This window comes from Chionomys nivalis, chromosome 5 (assembly GCF_950005125.1).
Source record: "Chionomys nivalis chromosome 5, mChiNiv1.1, whole genome shotgun sequence".
Lineage (NCBI taxonomy): Eukaryota > Metazoa > Chordata > Mammalia > Rodentia > Cricetidae > Chionomys > Chionomys nivalis.
The window spans coordinates 89,095,945-89,119,728 of NC_080090.1; the positions used below are offsets into that span (position 1 = coordinate 89,095,945).

At 40.1% G+C, this 23,784-nt stretch overlaps 1 protein-coding gene across 1 annotated transcript in view; it reads right to left on the reverse strand.

Moving 5' to 3' along the window:
* Thsd7b (thrombospondin type 1 domain containing 7B) overlaps nt 1-23,784 on the reverse strand; it is an 871,002-nt gene that overhangs the window by 84,156 nt on the left and 763,062 nt on the right. Inside the window, exon 16 of the mRNA XM_057770607.1 lies at nt 3,464-3,597. Within this exon, the coding sequence (XP_057626590.1) occupies nt 3,464-3,597 (134 nt within the window). The remainder of the gene's footprint in view (nt 1-3,463; nt 3,598-23,784) is intronic.

A 23,784-nucleotide genomic window follows, 5' to 3' on the forward strand; every position in this document is an offset into this window, starting at 1 on the left:
TTTACAAGCTAATGGCAGTGAAATTTATAACCCTAATCTCTCCTCTGAACGCAGCCTATAATAGATCAGTGGGAAAGCTAATATCATATCTCAAATTTATCAGGTTGGAAAGCTAACTTGTTTTCGTGTCAAGCCTGATTCTCACATTTCTCAATTCAACAAATGGTACTACCACTCCTTCTGTGGATCAGACCAATTAATAATCATTACATTTCCTTCTTTCCTATTCTATGGCCATTTAAGCATCATCTACGATGTTTCGTAGCACTGAAATTTATTACAAAGTTGACGTTCTCAGCATCTCTAATTTTATTAAACCAAATTCAACTGACAGCCTCTCTTTCCTGGAAGTCTAAAATGGCCTCAAGCATACATCTTTGCTTCCATATATCTGTCCCCTTCAGAACATTCTCTGTACTATCCCTAGGTAGGGTCTTTTAGACAAGTATAAATGCAACCTCCCCTCTACCCAAAACTTTTCATAGCTTCGTGGCTTCACGCTCCAAGTAGAATAATGTTCTGACTTTGCCTTACTTAAGAACACAACAAGGTTGTCACACCAGTGCCAGTCAATGGGACATATGGTTATCCTCCCATCAAGACAGGAAGCACCTGTCACAAGCTGCTTTTCCTGGGGATTCTCTTTCACACCCAGGCAGCTCTCTCATTTTATTCAGGTTCCTGCCCAAACTTCACTTTGTTGACCAACCTCTCTAAAACAGGACCTCTTCAACTACAAACCTACTTCGGTTTTATCATTGACATTTCAAAGAGAAGTCACTACATTTTATATTTATTTGTGTTTATTTTTGTCAGTTTTATTTTTCCTTGAGGAAACAGATATTGCTTTTTCACTATTTTATTTCCTATACCCAAAACCATGGCTGGGACATAGGAAGCAAATAATCATAAACACGGCTTGAGCTTAGAGTTATCACAGCCATGAATGAAAAGTAAAGCAGTATTCTAGCACTGAGGATGTAAGAAAGGGAAGAGATGATCTGTTTTATTCATTGTAAACATGTCTTACTAAGATCAATAATAGCTTGTAGTCCAAGGTGCCCGGAAGATTGTTTCACATTTTGCATGTGACATTAACAGTGAGCAAGTGCTGTTCAGTTAGGGCCACCATATCAAACAGAAAAACATCATGAGAAGGTATTACAGGCCATACAGATGTATTTCCTCCTCATTGTAAAATCTAGACATCTGAGATCAAACTGTTAGCAAACTGTTGTTTTTCCTCCTGTTCCTATGGTATTTACTATGAATGTATCTGTGTCCTTATCTCTCTCTTAGTGCCTTATTTTACATTATAGAGAGGGCATTATGTAGCCCAGGATGGCCTCAAACTTCTGTTCCTTCTGCATCTGTCTCCCAAATATGCCACCATGCTCATCTTCCCAATCTCCTCTTCCTGGGTAGACACATTCACATCGGACTAGGGCAGATACACTGCCTCGTTTTCCTCTAAGTACCTGATCTCATTTATCTCCATTGCAGTGTGAATACTAGGGGTTAGCGCTTTGACAGATGGATTTGTGGAGGGGTAAAATTAGTTTGCCACACAGGAGCATCTGTTAGTTACATTTTTTATGCATTTATTTTTACTGTATCAGGCAGCATATGTATGAGCCGAGCTGCAAGGAGCTTAGTTGCCCGTGTTTTCCTCCATCAGCATCAAACAGTTCTGTCAGTAACAATTAGTTCTCTTGATGCTTTCTATCTTTTCTGAGATTTCCTTTTAAAATTGCAAAGAGACCTGAACAGGGAGGAAGTTCAAGATGATGTGTCAGCTTACATTATATAAACCTGCTTGGTCAGTCGCTTTTCACAACCATGTAAGAGTATGATACAAGGCAGAGGTTCGGACAAAACAATGGTTAAAGCCCAAACACTGCTAGAACCGGAGCCAAACAGATTGTGGAGCAAAGTAGTGGTGGATCCAAGGAAAGGGAAGTGAGTTCTCTGCTAGCTTTTGCCTGGAATTCTGAGAAACGCCTTTATAATTCTGCCATTAGCTGTTGCTTTTGCCATGCCTTTCTGAGATTTTGAAACATTGTAACTGCTAAGTGAAGACTATTGGGTGGGATTACTGAATGATGGAGCGTTTCCAAGGTCATAGTCAACACAACGAAGTAAGTAAGATATACCTTAGCAACAGGCTTCCAGCTAATGGTCACCTTAACAGACAGCTATCTGACTCCAGTGTAGTCTATTCCTTTGTAGTGGGGTTTGCTACATCTGAAAAATTAATGCCCTGTGCTATTCAGATGGGTAATTGATGAAACTAGTCTTTCTTCTTATTTTACATACTGATGTGTATCAATACTTTAGCTTTTGCTTGCCCAACTGTAACATCTCATTGCTACTATGCTTTGTTGTGAAGACTGCTGCTCTTTGGTTAAAAGTTATTTTTAAATGTACCAACTTAGCAAACTCTGGTAAAAAGATGTTTTTGCTTCCAATGCTTTAGGGAAACGGGGAGGAGGCAGAAATTTTAATTAAAAAAAAATACATCGTAGTCACATCCAGACAATAGTTTTTAGCCTTATAGGCTGCAACTTCATTAAAAGATCAGAGCTATGGTCATGTCATTAAGACCCTGCTACTGACTAGAATATAGGAACTATTATTTTTACTGCCTAAGAGTTTCTTGAGATGAGATGGGTTTGGATAAGTTACACATCATCTAGTTAGGCAGAAGCCGAGCTGTGAGGGAGATGATGTAACCCCAGATGCAGGAGTATACAGTGCTGGCTCTGATACTGTCTTAGAACAATCTCAGGGGTGAATCCATCTCAAATCGTCCTGCCAGTAATTGTAAGGTTTACTTATTTTTCCCTTTTAAATGTCTTTGTGTATCAAGATGGCAACACTGTATCAAGCAGGAGTACTTTGTAGTTAATAAATGTTCACAGATTCAAAAATAAAAAAGAATTCTTTGACAATCTTCTTCAGTGTGATCCTGAATTTATAATTATTTAATTGATAGGTTTTTTAATGTTACGGTGTATAAATATTATCCATAGATTTTTATTGAATTTTAGTGTTTGGGACCAATTATGGAAAGTTTAAGTTAACCTTTTCAGGGTGATGTAATGGCATCCCCAAATAGACTAAAATCTACCAAATATGCTAACCACAGCACTGAAATAAGCCGTGGCAAAGCAGTGAGAGCCTCTTGATTTGTTAGCAGTGATGGCTGGGAGCTAGTGGACGGGCACTGATCTGCTCCTTGCAGTGGACTGCCCCCAGTATAATTAGGAAATAGTAAAGACTGTGGATGGCGGGCTGCAGAGGCCTTCCCACTGGTCATAGGTAGGAGAGATGTACTTGCTTCCATGGATTCTCAAAGTTGTGCACAGTTAGGGGACACGGAATGGATATCATCAGGTATCTAGATAGCAACACTGGTGTTTTTATGAAGAACACAAATGCTCTCTCTCCTCATCGTACACACCTGATTCTTCTAGATTGTGTTCCTCTTCCACAGCGGGGCGATCTCAGCTCATTGTTGATTTTGCATGGAGACCAGTGTTCCGCAACCCAGGAATATTGATCGCACTCACTGTAACATGGGACTGCCTCATGAACCTGTCAAGAGCAGGAAAGAAAGGAAAAAAATCATGCGGAACCATTCAAGTCATACAAAATCCTTTAGTAATGCCTGCTGAATATAACCCAGGAAATGACACTGTGGCCCATTACCCAAATTCCATCCCCCAAAGTAAGACATATCTGACTTCCCTGAATCTCGTGAGCTGCCCGAAGAAGCACACAAGGAAATCAACTGAAGTCGGATGGTATGCCTTCACAAACAAGAACAAAGGACGGCCATTTCTGTGCCAGGAGTAGGCATTCCGTTATCAGTTCCTCTTCCTCTAAGACCTTGCACATGCCTCTGAGATGCCAGCTCTCAACTAGATGCTGTGCTGCATCCCTATATGTACTTTAACATGTCAGTTGAAACGAACACACGTAAGGCAAATCTATTCTTGAGTATGGGGGGTTTAGAATGCATACGTGATATTATTTACACTAGAAAATTCTTTTCTTTTTTTGCCTCCAAATGATCAATGCTGACAGGCAATCATTCAGCCTTCTGAGCATTGTGGCTTCATAGGAATTTAGTTATCTGCAGCATGGTTTCAGAGCAGAACTAAAATGAATGTGCTTTCTCTCTCTCTCTCTCTCTCTCTCTCTCTCTCTCTCTCTCTCTCTCTCTCTCTCTCTCTCACACACACACACACACACACACTCTACAAGATAGATACTGCCAACCAGTTACTCATCTGACATGCTTACTAAGGATATTTATAATTGCATGATTAAAAGTAAAGCGATGAGGACACTGAACTCGACTGCTCTTTCCTATGCATTCGCCATGGTAAGCCTTTCCTGAAGGTATTGCAGTATATTCCAGGCACCTGAGGGCTCTTTGAAGGTACACTGAACATTCCTTGCTTCTCATTACAGATGCAGGCTTCTCTTAGAGGCAGAGGGAAGAGGAAACCCTCTGACTCCCAGAGATGACTCTGGAGGAGACAGAGTGAAAAGGAGGGACACACTTTCTTACCAAAGATGTAATTAAACTTTTCCTTTTAAACAAGAGTTAAATATAAGTATCCTCCCCTGACCTCCTCTCTAATTCCATAAAATTGTAGGTGAAGATTGGACGGAGACATCCAAGTAGAAACACAGCCTGTAAGTTCCCACTGAATGCAAGGAGAAGCGCAGTGTAATCGGACAATCAGAGAAAGATCGGGGGCTCTGCCAGCACGCTCACTGAAATCACATGGGAGAAAGTGATTGGAGACACTAGTTCTTCTGAATCACAATGTCAGGAACTATTTTTAACCATGGAATTCTATTTAGCCCCAGCACAAGGAAAAGGAGAACTCAGGGTGAAGAACATGTATGGGCAAAATCAAAGGAGAAAGAACGACAGAAGGGGAAACGGATGTGAGGAAGGGGAGGAATTAAGTAATGAATGACAAGATCCCTTTGTACTAAGGATACTGACTTTATGGAGAGGCAGGGTTGGAAGTTTTCCTGCAGTAAAATAAGGAGGCAGCTACTTACAACTGAGAAAAGTCTGTTCCCATTCTCATAGGACAGCAGAGGGAAGAGGAAAATCTCCCAAAACAAAAAGGCAAGATTCTTCTATCAGACAGATACTCAACTAACAACCAAGGATTTATCTGACCCAGGAACACCAGAAGAATAAGGCTTTCTTTGAATTTATGTGTTATCTCTCTATATACTTTAATGCATGCTAATATGTATTTTCATAAGCCTTTTAATATGAAACACAAGAAAGTACAAGGCATTCCTACAGGCAACTAAGAAGTAGATGAAAATTAATTTTAAAAGCTAAGTTGAGTAGAAAATGGGTGGGAAATCCCTTGGGTAACACACCTAGTTTTCTTAAGCTGTCAATACTGGGAAGAGCTTACATTTCTATACCATGCTCCTACCCATGTAAGCCGCAAGATCAGAAGGAAAATGAAAAACTGCTCGGATGCATATACCTGCCTTGGCATGCATCGGTTTGCTGTCCTTATTTGCTATTCTCTGGTGGTCTGAGACGCTACCCGCAGTGACAGACTACATAAGACACAGAGAAGTTTATGGAGGAAGGTGAAGAGCCATCTTCCTGGTTAAGGGTATAAAATCCAGCAGCTCTTCAAAGACATTCCCCAGTCTTACTTGACGTTTTCCCTTCTCCATATGTACATTCCATTTTTTTAAGTTTTAGTGTTGAAGATTAAACCCACAGTTTTGTCTAGACTGAGCAGGTACTGTACTGGTAAGCTATCTTTCCGGATCATGGTCCCTATTTTAATCCTGTTTATGTTTTATATTCTCGTTGACGAATGCCTGCCCTCCCCTCAAGGCCTAAGTAAATTTAACACCTCTGTCTCTACAGCCTATGTTGTCAGTGTCCACAAACTCCAGCCCAGCATGGTAGTTAGGACCACAGTGTTCATGGCTGGAGAAGAATCACAAGAATAGCATCAACGTTACCCTGTCTGTGATTTTTTCTTCTTTGCTCAGCATCTTCATATTTTTTCACTGTGGTTCTATTAACAATCTGTATAATTTAGACCTTAAATAACACTGAAAGAGTATACTAAAAAAAAAAAAAAAACCACCCACAATTTATGCTCTTTACATATGCATTTGCTAGAGAGAGAAAGAGAGAGACAGAGAGAGACTTGTCAGTCTTTGGCAGGAAAAGGCTATGTTTTGGAGGGTCTTATTTCATAAAATATGGGGTGAAGGGGGATCTGAATGAGTCTTAGAAAAACCAAACCATATTTTTGAAGGTACCCAGTTTGCAAAACTCCTTTCATTTAATTCCCCCAGTGCAGCCCATTCTATGGTAGCAAGAGTATTTTACTAAGAACAATATAATGCAACACAAAGGAGAAAACTGCCTTTTCCTGAAGATCTGTCATGACGGAGAGCCATGAGCTTTGTCTCATAAAGTTCTTATTCTTTGGGCTAGGATTCCCCCCCTCCACCGCGCTGGGAGGTTAAAAACCACCCACATTAGGCAGGAATGCAACAGAAATTTTAAGAATAAAGGTGAACTCTCTAGGTTCTGATTTCTCCCTGTCGTCTTTTCACTCTGACTGCTGTGTGTCGCTGTTTGGTTGGTGCGGATTTTATTATTATAGCTTTATAAGAAATCTGCTACCACATGGACTTTATCAGGGAATCATATGAAAATGTTCTGCAGGAGAGAAATGAGCCGTGGGAAAGTTAAATGAAAATCAGTTCTAAATGGCACAAATTAGGGGAAAATAACAGCTTTTAATAGGCCATAGATGCTAACTACATTGCTGAGAACTCTAAATCCTCTGAGAGAGGCGCCTGTTCATTCTCCAAGAAATGAGTCCTATTTATTATGTCTTCGCTGGGGACCTGGGTTTATATAATTTTGCCAGCTCTAGATTCATATCATAAACTCATTCTCCGAGTCAGTCTTTTAATATTCATGAAATAAACCTGTACTTGCTGCAATGGATCCATTTAATTAAGCAGTGTTTTCAGCAATACCTTTCCAGCTACATGGACCTCCTTGGCATAAGCTTGGAAGCAGGGTCTCGGTGGGGCTTGGGAGTTGTTTTTATTGTATATCACAGTCTTAGAGTTCAAGGGCCCCCAACAACAAACAACCACATGGAAAAACTATTAATAAGTGTAGAGAGAGGAAGGAAAGGATGGAGAGAGGAAGGGAGGGAAGATCAGAGATGGAATAGAAGGAGGGAGGGAGAAGGATGTATTCACAGCTTCCGGTAGGCTGTTGCAATAAATCTTGAAGCGAAGCTGCCAGTGAGGACTTTGGTAGAATCCTTCAGCCCCAAGGCTTCCAGCCTCAACACTGGATACTTAGCACAATTTTAAAATCTGTTCAGAGGCCCATTTGGGACCAAGGATCTTGGCAAGCAAAAGCCAGGCTCTGTCCTACTAAAATGAGATGAGCTGGTCTCTAGGAGAACTTAGAGCTTCAGCACAGTGTTCTTCTTTCTATCCCAAATTTTATGAACAGTTTACCTAAGAATATGAAACTACCTCTGATGAAGCCTTGAGCCCTTGGCCATTAATGTTAAGAACTTTCCTTCTAGATTTCTCTGTCCAGGTTGTCTCTCTGTCTTCTCCATGGCTACCACATTTTCTCTATGCAGATTCCCTCCCTTAGCTTACCAAATATGATCCTTTTATGATTTCGTTAATAATTTTCACTCTTTCCCATCCTGACTTTAAAGTATCACATTACTCCAAAAGCTTTTGTTTCTAGTGTCATCAGTCTGGCTTGTGTGCAATCATGCACAATGTAATCAATGTAGCTGTGCCCACATCTTGTACAATTGTGCCAGCAGCAGCAAAAGTACCACAATAATCTTGTGTGTACGATACTCTTCCTGAAGCCTTCATTGTTAGAATTATTTGAGTTTGATAAGGTTGTTGTGATGTTTACATGTGGCTAAAAGCAATTATATCTTGAAGAAGAAAATCCACTCTGGAGATGTCTGAATGCATTGTCTGTTCAGTGTGGTACAGCGATTCACCAGCCACCAAGAGATGACTTATACTAATGACATTGTTGTAGCTGCAATCAAATACCCAGTGGTCAGCAACGTAAGGGGGAACATTTTATTTTGGCTCATACTTGGAGTTACAGTCAGCCATGGAGGGAAGACCTTGCTTGAGGCTGTGGCAGCAGGAAATAAGGCTGGTATCTTGTTTACTGAGGTTTTCTATTCTGCAGCTGTTAAGTCCCAAAGAAACACATAGAGGTCTACATTAATTATAAAGTGATTGGCCTACTATCTCAGGCTTCTTATTAAATCTTATAACTTATATTAGCCCATAATTCTTGTCTGTGTTAGACACATGGTTTGGTACCTTTATCAGCAAGGCAGTCACATCTTGATATCTTGCTGCCTCTCCAGCTGGGTCTCAACTGTAGACTGAACTTCCCTCTTTCCAGAATTCTCCTTGCCCTGCCTCTACTTCCTGCCTGGCTACTGGCCAATCAGTATTTAGGATAAAAGACCATTGTCCCACAACAGTATCTGGTCATTGGACAGGAAGCAGAGCGTAGAGCAGAATCGTGGGAATGCTGCAAAAGCCATACTGTGAGAAATTTCCTTCAGCAAGGCTCTATGCACTAAAAAGTACTATAGCAGTGGTTCTCAACCTGTGGGTCAGAACCCCTTTCAGAGGGGTTGCCTAAAACCACCAGAAAACACAGATTCATACAGTAGCAAAATTACAGCTATAAAGTAGCATTGGGAATAATTGTATGAGAACATAGTAATGGGTTGCAGCATTAGGAACGTTGAGAACCACTGCTCAACAGAGCCTCCCAGAACCTCCACCAATGAGGGTGTTCAAACTGTGAGCCTGTTCAGGACATTTCACCTTTATATCTTCAGATTACTGCCCGCTTCTTCAGTGGTGCGGATGCTGCTGGGGGTCCACCTTTGTATTTTCTGGCGACAGTAGCAACCGATCACATACCACGAGTGCTCAAAAGCAAAATATTGCACCTGTAAGACTTTTTCCATTATCATTACTTTCTAAATAATGAAACCACTATTTCCACATCCTTTATATTGTATTAGTATGATATATAATCTAGAGTTGACTTAAAGTATACATTAGAAAATACAGAGCCAATATGCTAATACTTTGCTATTAGCATAATGCACCTGAACATATAGACTTTAGTTTCTGCAGACAGTCCCTTGAGAATATTGAGAGATAGTTAAAGTTTAAAATTCCTACAAAAGGGAAACCATAAAGTAAGTGTTTGAAGTTGTCTATCAGATAAAGTCTGTTTCTTTGTATAGAAAATTATAATAGAAAAACTGCAAAAGTAATTTATTCTTAAACTTTGAGTATGGAGACTCCTTTAACAATTTCAAACAGCCAGAATATCTCTTAAAAACCCCAATGTCTGAACCTGAAGCAAGAGCAGAAACATGTCTTTAGAGTGACTGAAGTTATTCTAATTAAAATGGTGGACTGAAGAGAAATATCCATAAATGTTTTCAAATTTGTACCTACAGGCAAGTCATCCTGCCTCTGATTTTGTGCTGGGGTTTCTCTCAGGGAAATTGGAGTATGTTTTCTCTGGAGATTCTTCCTAGGTAAAGGGAACAGTACTCCAAAGTGTTGGCAACTGTCAGTTTAGTTCAAGTGCTGACCTGAGTCTGGATTCCCTCTGCTTCCCAGGCATTTTCATATGCTAACTTCTTAATCTGCATGGCTATGACAGAGGCGTCCTCAGAATGCCACCACACCAGGCTAGCTAAGAGATGCCACTGGCTTTACATATGCATCATATATTTTCAATTTTGATATTAAAAATGATCATTACAATGCTAAATGAGCATTATCTAAAAATTTATTGATGAACACATTGAACAATAAGATGTTTATTAAAAAAAAATAGTTGGTGGCTGTAGTCCCTGTCTTCCCGCCATTTCCAATTAGGTTTTGTGAGTCTGAGGAGGAATTCACCAAACTTGCGTACACTTTAACGGAACAATGTCATCTGAGCCGTGTTAGTATCATCTCTTGTCAAAAGACGCGTCACTGCTGGGATTAATGAAATTTTAATTTAACTTGAGAGCCCCTTTGCATTTGACTTAGCTCATCCCCTATCATGAATTCTCCAATCCGAGCTGAGAGCAGAAAGTCCTCACGGAACAAGCTTAGCAGACAGTGCAAGTGGGAAGGAATGTTGGGAGTGGAACTCTCAGACAGCCACATCCACACTCCAGTGCAGCCTTTCGCTCCTTTAAGCTTTAGTTGTTTTACCTATTATGTAAGGATCACCCAACCTTGTCAAACTCAAAGAGACAAGGACCTGCTACCCCTTTACATAAATAAGAAACTGACTATCAAGAAGGCTGCATCCTAAATTTGCAATACTGTATAGATTTTGGTAAAAGGCTTAACAGAGGATTTTTTTTTTCCTAAGAAGCTCCAATGCCATTTTCCTTTTGTTTCTCTTTTCTTCCTCCCCTTTGGTGTGCAGTCTTCTTTTTGGCCTAAATCAATAATTTTTTTTTGACTTGGTTTTATCATGTAGCCTCTACTGGCTGACTAATCTCACAGAGGACTGTTTGCCTCTGCATCTGGAGCACTGAGAATAAAGACTTGTGCCACCAAGCTTGGCCATGTTATTCATCTTTTTAACACTGCCTACTCAATATTAAGACCCACACCCTCATGAGGAAAAACTGTGCTGCTTTGATTTGAATGTAGTTGCCCCCTACTCACTTTGAGGCAAGCAGGGATTCAGGACCCAAAGTCTTATGATGATGAGATTGAGAACAGAAAGTCAGTGTGACTATTGGTTTTGAGTGGGGGTTTTTAAGAAGAGATTAGATTTGGTCATTAGAGTCAGGAACTCTTAGTACTGAAGCTGTGGTAGCTCCATAAGGACCAGGGGAGAGCACACAAGTGCAGAAAGACACACATTCTATCCGTGGCGTAAGTCAGCCCAGGAGCCTTGCCACAGGGAGTGCTGCTTAGGCTTCTAATCAGAAGACCTGGTGGCTAAAAGTATCTCCCTACCCCAGGTGTTTGTTATAGAGATGAAAACCACCACAGTGTGAATGATTAGCATAGATTTACTTCCATCTACTAATGACAGAAGTCAGACTGAAGTATCCCAAACTGTGCATGTCTATGTAGCCATTTCTTTTACATACACTTCCTTCTTCAGGGATGTCACGTGGTACCATGCTGGCACTCCAGAATGCATGGTTGATAGAGAGGGACTGTCAGGCTCTCATCTAAAGACCCAGAGTTGCCTGTTCTGACATGTTTAGATTCGCCACAATGACAAATAGCTACAAATTATTTAATTAAAAAACTCTGTATACCTTGAGTATCCCTAATAGGATATCCAGAATGGGAAATATTCTAAAACATGCAAGGGTTTGAGCCTCACATGGTATCACAGGTCAACCATTTCACGTCTTACTCCATGAGCTGGGTTATAATTAAAACACAGGTTCACTAAAAATACTGCAAAAGTTAGGTTTAGCTTATGTGTATAAACACAAATGATTTTCATGTGTATATTTGGCTCCCATCCTCAAGGCATCTTATTATGTAGATACAACATTTCAAATTCAGAATAAATTCCCACATCCTGACCCCAGTATTCCAGATGAAAATACTCTACCTGCGACATTACATCTTCATTTGTAGTTGATTTATGATTGTTTCTATGTGCTATTTAAGTGAATGTGAAAATAAATCAAGGCCTTAAAGGGAACTGCAGCATAAAGAGCAGTCAATCAGTAACATAAATTATTGTTTTTTTTTTTTCCAGCACTATAAACTGAGTGATATTCTACAAGGACAACAATGTCATGCATGCATGTATACTCTGGAGCGACTTACAGAGCAGAGAAATTGTACCAACCTAGGCAATGTGGGGAAGTTGAACTAAGAAGCCTAACTCTGCTCCACAGCCCTTCCCAGATAACCACAATGACTACGACATGAAAAGGATTCTCCTCTAGGGTCTGAAAGTCTTTGTGAGTACCTCGGGAGATGCTTCTTACCGACATCTTCTGTGTGGGATAAAATCATGAGAGCCATGGAGCTGCTCACAGAATGGCGGGATTCCAGACACGGTGGTCATTCTGATTTTCATAGAACAGATTATAGTTATCTTTCAAACTCAAATGGAAAGAAACAATGCCACGGCAGCAATGATTGCTATTTCCAGAAAATAGTAGATGAGGCAAATTCTTAGTATTTCAAAAGAGGGAGAGAAAAGAGATCACAAACAAAGACATGAAACGAATTAATCACAGGGGGACAGATAACTGCATGACTTCACTTGTAGCAGGTGTCTCAATCACACAAGCAAAGAACAGAAGAGTGTGAGCCAGGGCACGGGGCTGCAGAGATGGAACATTACTAATAAAAGGGTGTAAAATTTCCATTGCACAAGGTAAGTTGTAGAGAGCTTCTTTATGGCATCATGCCCATAGGCTCCTAGACGAGCAAATCTGTGGAACACGTGAGTGCCTTTAAAAGGGTAGGCTTTCACATTTAGTTCTCTTGTTACAATAAAATTGTTCAAAAATTCAAAAGAGAATGCTTGTCGCAGAGACTACATGGAACATTGTTTGCAATTTAGTCTAAGAACTGATGGATAATGGATAGATGGGTAGGTATATAGATTAACGCTAGATAGATGATAGTAGATGATAAAAAAGATTGTATATGGAAATGACAGATGGTAGAAGGAAGATGGATGATAATTAGATGATTGATGGATGATGGATAGAGATGATAGGTATGTGATACAATGGGAGATAGAAATACATACGGGCAGATTGACGAATAGATATATAGTAAGCCAATTTTCTAGACTATCACAGCCGAAAATCCAAGAAAGCAGTTTTCTCTGTGGTAACAGAAGAGAGACTGGCAGCTAGAGAGAGGGCTCAGTGGTTATGAGCCCACACTGCTCTTACAGAGGATCCCAGTAAGTTTCCAGCTCCCAGCTGCCTGTGGCACCACCTCCAAAACCTCAGTGGGTACCCACACGCCAATCTATACACATGCATATAATCATACACATAATTTAAAGGAAGGAATTAAAAACTAGAGATGTAGTAATTTTTTTTTTAAAGGAGAATGCCTTTGCAGATAATATAGGCTCTGGAATTTCCTCATAACTCAAAGGAATAAGGTGGGGCTAAAATATTCATTGGCTAACATATCTGCTTTCTCAGCAACAATGTTCTAATGGTAAGTTGGTCAGAAAAACGTTTGCTGGTATTTGGTGCTTATCAAGAAAGGAAGAATGTGCCTGACTTCAAGTATGCAGGGTTTTTTTTTTTTATTATTATTATTCTTTTGGAGAAAACTTTGAAGGGAAAAGCTTTCTCTGTGGCTTCCACAGGGAGAGGGGACTTCCCGGCTTTTATTTTCAGGGACTCAGAGCTACATGTTCTTCCTAAAGAATACATTTATGCATCTACTCTCTCAATGTGTGCAAGAAGCTAAGGAGAACAACACATTTTCTATCATAAAATGTTTGAATAAGGAAGCAATAGAACCCAAGGTACTTATCCTCCAGGCAGGAGTCCTGTAAATGTGTGGTTAGATTACCAAATGTAAATGCTGAAGGATTAATAGCCCTCCTTAACTTTAATCTAAATTGAACCGATGTGGACAAGTGCGCTGTGAATCAAGCCAACAAACAGAAATCTAAATGTAATTCTTCTGAATAGTGCACAGAGGCCATGATTCAAAAAGGATGAAGCCTGGGGACTACAGGTAACAGGGTAGGGAAATGGGAGAACCATAAAGTAGGATTGTATAAGACTTCCGATAGTCATAGCGGGATATATTCCAAATAAAGGTGGGGAAAAAGAAATCATCTTGAACATGAAGGAGATGGGAGTGAGTGGGAAGGCTGAGGATAGAGGGAACTGGTGTGTCTCAGCCTGAGGTCGAGGGCACGGGTTAATGAGGCTCCGAGCCTCCGAGCCTCTGTCTGCCAGGGTCTTGGAAGCTTCAAACACATAATGAGGAGGAAGACACAGCAAGGTGCAGGAGTGAAAATGAAAGAGACAATCCAAACAGCGGCATGACTTCGGAATCATCTAAGTTTAATGCATTCTAGAACAGAGGGTAACATTCAAGCTTTTGTTTATAACCCACCGTTTGAGAAAGAAAAGGCTCGTGCTGCCAGGTTGCCCTGGTTCTAGAGAATACCCATCCCTCATGAGAGGAGCAGCGGAAGCCCCAGCGTGCCGGCCAAGAAAAGTACCCCATAAGGCATTTACTCCTTAGTCCCTCTTATGTTGGCTTACCTGGGATAAATCCCACACCAGGTGTGACCTGAAATCAATCCAGCCTTCAGAAGATTTCCTCCGAACTGACGACCACCCCCAGTTAACAAGACCAAAATTCAGTCTAGCTTCAGTTCCAGAAGCTAGTCCAAAAGGAAAGCCCATAATTGGCAGCACTGCCTTTTCTCACCAACCTCACTATTCCCTAGGGGCCTCCACCCGGCTCTCCAGTCTGTGCATCACCGAGGCAAACAGACCTTCCCTACTGTGCAATGCGCCAGAGTTCTTGATCATTGCTCACCTGCAGACTGCCGGGAAATGAGAAGCTAAATAAGAAGAAACCATGAAAGTGTCCTTTGTTCTGCCTAGAAAAACTAAGGTTTTGTTTTTGGAAGAAGTAAAAAAGGCAATATTCCAGTGTGTGCACTGTTGCGAACTTGTTCAAAATGAAACTGTAGTCCTCACAGAAGGGGGCAAAGAAGGGATTGTCCAGCAAAGAAGGGATCGTGGCACCGTTCCAGGAGGAGGACCAATTACTATGACCTTGTAGTTCTGGAAAAATCGAAAGATTCAAAATAGTTATAAAACACCCCTCAAAAGACCTTTGCATAGTAGACATCTGCTACCAATATCTACATGTGCCTGCATGTGCACACACACAAACACACACACCAAACAAACACTAAGAATCACATGTGGTCTTCCTGCTCGCCCATAGAGAAGTGGGCAGAGATGCTCTCTGAGTGCTCTGGCCGCTAATAGGCTAGAGGTTAAGCCTAGGCACAGCACAGAATGACTGGAAAATATAAATCTTTACCATATGTCCTTTCACAGTGAACTTGATCTATCTGGGACGAGAAGTGGAAGGGAGCGGCAGAAATGGAGGTTTGTAACTGTGGATCACATAACCAGATCTCTGTAGAAAGAGCAGCAGGGTTGACGGAGTAATAGAATCCCCGCCATTCACTCACAGGATGATAAATTGGGATCTTGGCTCTTATTTCTACTCTAATTCTATCAGTCCGACACACATATTAGGGACTAATTGAAAGCCACAGTTTTATGGAATAAAGAGCATTTTGTTCCAAATGTTCTTCCTCTGAGGCAGCCAATAATGGAGAGAGATTAAAGACAGAAGCAGCCCTCGGTCTCATCACAGAATAACAGCAGAAGTACATGGTTGTCTAGAGCCAAACCGACTTGGCCTTTATCCTAGTAAACTTACACGGTTGAGGAAAATATCTAGTCGATGACCTTGCCCGTGCAACTCCCAGTAAGTGGAACTATCAGTATAAGGAGTAAATCATAGGGCTTTAAAGTGTGATTTAGAATGTTCGAGTTACTCATTTAAGTAAAGAGGGTGGCTTTCGTAAGCTGGCTTTGATAATAAAATAAATGTCAAATTCACTAGTAGATTATGACTGAAAACTGAAAATGCTGTAGGTCACACTTTCAGAAACAAGGATACAAACTTTGGCTCACGAGGAAAGACAGGAAGACCGCGGAGAAAATTGCGTAGAGCAGGGTTACACTCCGAGCTCTCGAGGGCACACCCACATAAATAAAGAATGAGTGAAGAGCTGCAGAAATCCTTCGGAGAGCGTGCACTGAGGTCACACTCTGATACTGCTGCCACCGGATGCTAAAGCTTCTGCCACTTTTACTAATAGTGCAAGAATTGACAAAGCCGCCCCAGTTTTATGTTCAATTGCTTTAGTAATCCAGTCGCACCTTAGGATCTTACTGGAAAGCTGAAATCCAAGGGAATCCATGACCTTTAATATTTCTTGAATCCAAAACATAGCCATCCACCTCTGATTTATTTGAGTATTGCTAATATTAACTGAAAAAATAATTACTCCGCTCTCCTATCCTGACTAGGGATGTCCTAGGTTAATTGAGAAAATAGGTTGATGATTTTGCAAACTTCCATTTAATTTACTTCCATTCTGTTCCAGGAAGGACTGTTCAGCATTCACCATGCACAACCATAACCATAACATGCCCCCTGTTGGCACAGTGGGGGTGGCTCACAGCAACAACCAGCTCTCAGAAGTTAGCGCCTGTGTTTTAACGCAACACCTATGTAGCACACAGGGTCTGCGTGAGCTGGACTCAGGGAAGTCTCACATTAATGCTTGTGGGACAAGTTCCAGGAAGCGCAGAGTTTATGGCTCTAGACCTGAGCTGGCAAACATTTGGGGTAGGGGTGTCTGTTAAGACACACTCTGTCTTAGCAGGGAACACACTGCTTCTAATTGATAAAATGACACCCACAGGGCAGTTCAGGGTGTGGGAAATATCGGGCGCTTTGTTCATATTGGATTCCTGTCCTTCTCTGTTGAATTCCTGGGTCGGCTCCTATTGACCTGATAACACAATCCTCTCGTGGGGGGGGGTGGCTTCATCTCAGCAGAGGGTGATGGGGGCTTTTACATCGTGTGAAAGACGATGTGCAGTCCCCGGTGAGCAAACCAGGTTGAAGAAAGCTGTGAGGGAAAAAAAAGGCTTTTTTTCAGGTTCTGCCATTGATTTTCAGGCCACCCACTTCGGGCCTCCACGGGGCCTAGTTTTTCTCCTCATAACCTGGCATTAACAGTTACCATTTTCAGAGACATGGAACCATGACCCATGTGCCTGAGAAAGCAAAAGGCAAAGTAATTCTGAAGTTGCAAAGCAGCCTCATTTTCGCCACCAAAAAAAGAGAAAAAAATGCACCTGAACTCCCAAGCAGTTCGATCTAATAAACTTTAAATACTTGCTAACACTGCACCCTTAAAGCCTGGGAGAAGTAACGGAAAGAAATTAAATGCACGCCTTAAACTTTTATGCTTTCACACCCCCCAAGCTCTGATAAACTGCTGAGAACAAGAGCTGCCCAAGGAGTAACAGCTGAGCCAGCAAACCACCCAAGTCACCCAAAAATAGCTTTACTGGTTCTCATAAAGAGACAACAAAGATTTCCAGCCGCACTGTCATGTCAACCCTTGGCATTTCTCTGGAGTGCGGAATGTTTCTTCATAAAAAGAAAAATTCTTCTATGCAAAAACACTTAATTGAAACCCCACCATTTACTACCAGATGACATACTCTGTTTAAGGTAGACAATATTGATGAGGAACAAAAAAAGGAGTGTAGGGACCTCGCAGAGTGACTCATGATAAATACCTGACAGCCACAGTTACACGTTGTAAATGTTCTTTTTCTAATTTATTTTAATTTTCTATGTATGACTGCTTTGCCTGAATGTATACTTATGTACCATGTGCATGCTTGGAGCCCATGGAGACCAGAAGAGGAATCAGACCCCCAGAACTGGAGTTAAAGATGGCTTTGAACTGCCATCTGTTAGAACTGCTGGGTTCCAAACCCAGGACCTCTATAAGATCAAGTGCTCTTCACCACTGAGCAATCTTCCCAGCTCCAGAGTTTGTATTTTTCCATTGAGTTGAGCCTTCTTCATGATTCACACATGAATTCAGCGAACACTTTCTGACGTCTTCCCCTTCTCCTCTTCCCTCATCAGGAAACCACTAATCAACCTCTGCCTCATGGAGTTACCAGCCTTTGTACATTTCATATAAACGAACTGGATGAATTTATGGTCTTTTGCGTAATTCTACTTTCATATAATATATTTTCAAGGTTTATCATCCTTATAATGTCAATACAGTCTACATTATTTTTTATAACTGAATAATACTCAATTATGTGGGTAAACTACATTGTGTTCTATCTTCCTTCACCTACTGGGCATAAAAGGCTCATCTCTATCCTTTCTTTCTTATGGTTTAGGCATCTGTGAATATTTATATGGCGGTTTTCCTATGAATATGTGGCATCGAAACTGTGGGTTACAAACCTGAGAGTAGAATGCCTAAATTGCATGGAGATAATGCTTCCTTTTAAAAGAAAGTGCAAAAGAGTACACAACAACCTGAAACACTTTGCAGTTCACCAGCAATGCGTCAGGATTACAGTGAGCCCACATACTTATCAATGCTTATGGTCATCTGACTAGTTTAATATAGGCATCTAAATGATATGAAGTTATATTCATTTTTGTTTTCATTTGCATATCATGTGCTTTCTGGCAGTTTGTATATTCCATCCAAGGAAGGTTTTGGTGAAAGGTATAATTAAATTCCTGCCCATTTGTTATCTAAACCTATTTGTTTTATTGTAAGAGTTCATTACATACCCACAGGAATAGTTCCTCACATGATTTAAAAGTCCATTTCACTTCCTTTTGTTGTTGCTTTTGTTCACACCAGGTTCTTGTTGCTTTATGCAAGGGAGGATTTTGAAATCTTTATCTACAATTTTGTTGACATTGCCTATTTTTTTTTCAGTCTGCTTTTAGAGAGTTGCAACCCTGCTTATTCACATATATGGCATCTGTGGAAGAGCTGGGTAGTTACGTCCATCTTGCCTACAAAGTCTTATTTGTAGACCATATTCTCCTTGTATCATGGTCTATTTTATATTGAACACTATAAACTGTATTAGAAACACTAGTTTTAAATTTTAAATTCTATTTGTAAAATTTTATATAGTGTTCCTCAGTTTGGGGGCAATTACCAAATGTGACCTCTTAAAGTGCAAAATAAAATAAAAATGAGATATTGTGGGGTTGAAGATTAATTATTCAGAAGGAACTATGTCATGAATTAGGAGAGTGTTCACTCATGGTTTTCAACATTAGAAATGATTTTAGGTCAACATGGTGAAACTTTTTGATTCATGAAGCAAAATAGTTCATGATGTCCTATGTATTATACAGCATAATACACAGCTCTCCATGCCAAAGGGCCTTATTTGCAAACAGAGAAAACATTTTAATAGTATTAGTAGTGTTTCTCTTGATCACCATTTCAACACTCTTGAGAGTTAAGCATGCAAACATGAACTATACCTTTAGTTTTATCAAAAGCATCTTTAGCATAAGTTGGTTCTACATGCCCAGATCATGAATAGGGACCAGTCTCAAGAATAGCAATGATTTTTATAGACCATGTAACCCCCAAAGGTGAAATTGAGCATTTTAATAGGAGATTGGACATACCATAAAGTAAGATATCATAAAGTTCTTGCATCAGAAACTCTGCATGTGGTCCCCAAACAACAGAAGACGTGTATGGCTGGAATCAAATATCGCACACCTTCCCAGTACATGAGATCAAAACCACCAACTCATTTTATTTTCTCTTTTTAATCCTTGTAAAACTCGGAGTATGAAGGGAATGTTTATTCTCCTGTGATTGATAAACTGACTTTAGCTGCACTTAGCTCCCAGCCCCTAAGGCATCATAAACATCACTCCAGTCTACAGTGCTTCTAGTCTCTAAAAGCATTACTGATGTCTTTATTCATTATATGACCAAACAGTATTTCAAACAAGAATCAGGGTGGACTGAAATAGCATGTGGATTTATTTAAACTATAAAAGTAAAGAACTTGAGGTTTATATGAGATATTGATGGATTACTGAAAGTAGATTAATGGTTGTAAAACAAATGGTGTGAGTGAGAGAGCAAGAGAGAGACAAGACAGATAGAGAGACCATGAATCTTATGAGCCCAGTAGCTGGGGATTTGGTGATTCTAGAAGCAGTGTGAATCTATGTGCAGAATGTCTAAACACCGGTTGGCGCTATTCTGACTGTGCATCTAGAATTTTGGAAGTACGGAGCAGATTCCATGCAGGAAGATTTGGAGACTGATACACTGTGCTGGTTGTAAAAGCTTAGAGCCTTGTGTTCTCCCAACCACAAACAAACCAACCATAACAAATTCAAGCAGATATAAGTCATTTGGGGGGCTTTCTAAAACAGCCGTTCTGCCGCAATAAAGGGACTCATTTGATAGCAACATTTAAAAAACTGAGTCCTCTATGGGATTTTTTCCCCTTCCATGTGTGAATGATGTTTTGATCAGGATTTACAAAGAGAAAAAAAAATGCTGACTTGTGAAGGAAAACCAACAAAACTTCTTTCACTAAATGACAACAGTAAAGATGAGAACAGATGGCAGCACCAACCTGAGCCTTTGTAGGATCCGTGTTAGCAGTGCATGACGAACAAAAGGGAAAGAAAATTATAGACGCATTAGTTGAACTGCTAGTACAACACAGAGTTGAAAAAAATAAAAAAATAAAATGTCCTTTCCCCTGGTCATTGAATATTGATGTCTGCACTTGACTTGTGATCTGATTGCTTCTTTCTGAGTCCGTAAGCAAAACACCCATCTAGGTGGAAAGCAAATATGTGGGTTGGGGAAAGACAGCACACAGATCTGAGAGACTTTCTTAAGCTGATTGCTAATATTAGGGGCCCAGGAACCGAAACAAAACTCCAGCTGAACTCAGACGTCTTAACAAGTGCTGTTGTCACTGTGCATGACTTAGCAAAGTGGCATTGGAATTGCTATTTTCGCACATTTGCATGTCATGCTGACGAGACTGACTTAGAAAAGACCCCACCACACTTTCTCTAACTAGACTTCCCTATTCTTATCGAGCTGAAATTGTGAGGGCACATGAGTGAAACTGAAGCTACTACCATCTCTAAAACTGGACTGTATGTTTCCTGAGGGCATGCCTGAGGTAGTCTTATTTCTAGCATTATATCTTAATACTCAACTCATATTTGGTATATAGCCCATATTTCAAAATTTGTAGAGAGGCGAATTTATGAATACATTCTCAAGGAAACAAATTGTAAGTACTTTAATATATAACCCAAATCTGAAATCCATTTTTAATTCAATGTTTGCACTTCTATAGAAATTATAAAATCTTAATTAACAGAATAGTATTATTCAGGGAGCTAAGCTGGGTAGGTCAACTGAATACCCATGTATCTGGCATTCTTGAAGATTCTAATTACTTTCGAATCCACCCATTATCATTCCAATTTATAAGTAATGGTGGTTTGCAAACAGAAATCACTGCACAACAGACTTAGCAGGTGGCTACGTTTGCTCTCACTATTACAGAAATATCATCAAAATAATTAATTCTAGAATTATAAATTATATCTCTTAATCAGAAGAAGTATATAATTCGATTTATATAGAAGTCTAAATAATTAAAATGTTTAATGGTAAGAAGCTCAGAAAAATCCTTGACAGAAATGTCTGCTTCATAATCTACATAGGTATAATTAATCCAGTCACCAGCAACCAAAGGATGCTGCAGTGTGTTCACACAGTCGCTCACTGCCCGCCAGTGCCACATCTGTGCAGAGGGCTATGCTGACAGACCATTGCTACCAAATCCTGCCAACATCTGCCACTGATTGGAATTTAGGCTCCTGGCTATGGAGACTTGGAACCAGGACTAGGTTCACTCCTGCCTTTGTGCAATCTGTGGTGCTTTCTTCTCTGTCCAGAACTCAGAGAGAGTAGAGCTCTAGAGGTGGGCCTGTGTGGTGGCCAGAACTCTTTGATTCCGGTCCATTGCATCATTGCTCAAACTCATTGCTACCTTATTTATTACTGACGCTAAGTGTGCGAAGGGCTATTGATTTTAAAAACAGTGAGTGATTCCCTTGACCTGTTCAGTTCATCTGAGGTGATAAATAAAAGTAACCAAAACTTATTTTTGGCGTTTACCATGGTACATGGCCAGAAATCTTTCAAAATCATTAAAATTATAACACACATGAGAATTTGGGTGTACTATAAGAAATCCAGTTGTCTTTGAAATGTTATGTATCATCTTTCCATTCTGCCTTTCTACTTACTTCATTCCTAGTTAAAATGTAAATTTTCTGAGCACAGTGACTCGTCTATTGCTGTTGAGCAGAATTCTTTAAGATTCTTCTGCTGCATTTAGCTCTCTCCACGGCCTTTATCTTTCTCCTTAGGTTTCTTTAAACTACTTCTGTCTATTTCCACTGGAAAATACTGCTTCCATGTTAAAATTGATGTGTCAAAATTGTTTAAATTTCTCACTGGGGCAACTCCATCTCCATATATTTAAATATTACTCTCTCTTGAAAGATAACTTCATATTTCACTATTTCTTGCAATAACTTTTCTCAAACCAGTGCCTCCATAGCTCCCAAGACATAGATAAATTGCAGGTTTGGAATTGTGTACACAAGTCTGTCTCCGTAGACAGAGAGTGAGTCAGTTCTGAGACCAGAGTCTGTGGTTCATTTTGTGCCTTCATCCAGGGACACCGACTCTGCCCCCTCAGCTTTCCACTTGGATTCGTACCAGCAACTGTCTGGGCTCTCACTCTCTGATTGGCGCTTCAGTACCGGCCATCTTTTCCCGGGGCTTACAGCTTCTTGGCTATTTGTGCCTCTTGGCTATTTGTGCCTCTGGCTCTCTAGCCTGCAGATGGATTCTGTGGGACTATCCAAGCTAATAAAACAGTTCCCTTTTTTATGTTATTGGTTTTATTTGTCTAGAGCCCAGATTCTTAAATATTGGGTTATGATTCTATGTGGGGGTCATGTGATTTAATATGGAAGCTACAAAAAAATGAGACAACAGTAAAGAGTTTCTTAATATACACTGAGGAAAATCAGTGTGGAGTCAAATTCACTTGGACGCGGAGGTGTTTCTGGTGGCTCTCCCAAGTTGCACCATGTGATTTCACGTCAGCCTTGGTTCAGAACACAGAACACGTGTGCTAGCCTTATGCAAGGTATAATACTGTGTAGCACTGACAAACACTGTCTCAGATTTGAGACTATTGGTTGTTTTGAATTTCAGCGCTCTTAGAGTGCCTGCAAAGTTTTCCGCTCTCATAGAAACACAATGACTTAATTATGGAAATGAAGAGTTTTAATAATTTTCTTCCAAGGAACACATTAGGACAACTCTGAGTTGTATTCCACTAGAATATTTATTTTAAAAATTGCTATTTTTGTTGCCGACTTGCATTTCATTAGAAATTGCTAAATGAATTTTTTCTTGGGATTAGAACAGAATTTTCAATTATCTCAGAGTTGGCCTTAAAAAACACCTTTGCCTCATTTGTACTGTGTAGTTATGCAAGACTCAATTCTCAGCACCAATGATTATAAAATCAAAACATAGATCCACCCTGAAAAAAGTTGAAGATACCCTATATCCCGTAGTTATCAAATACTCAACTAGTATTTAATTCTTCATATATAAAAAGTACAAGCATCTCATCAAATTTGCAACTGGTAGCTTATATAGTAAAAAATTGTTTCAAGGTGAGTATCTTTATGGTTTATTAACCAGTAATATTTGGATTCTCTGCTCCTTATATATATTTATATATACAGGCTCATGTAAAAATTGATAAGGCAAGGGTTATGAGCGGGAACATTTAAGAAGCCCATCTCTGAGACCTACAACTACTCTATTCCATCTCCAGCACCTCTGGCTGAAAAATTTTTCCCAGTGCTCTGGGACCATGGCAATTTGTCCCTGCCTGAGAGTTCTTT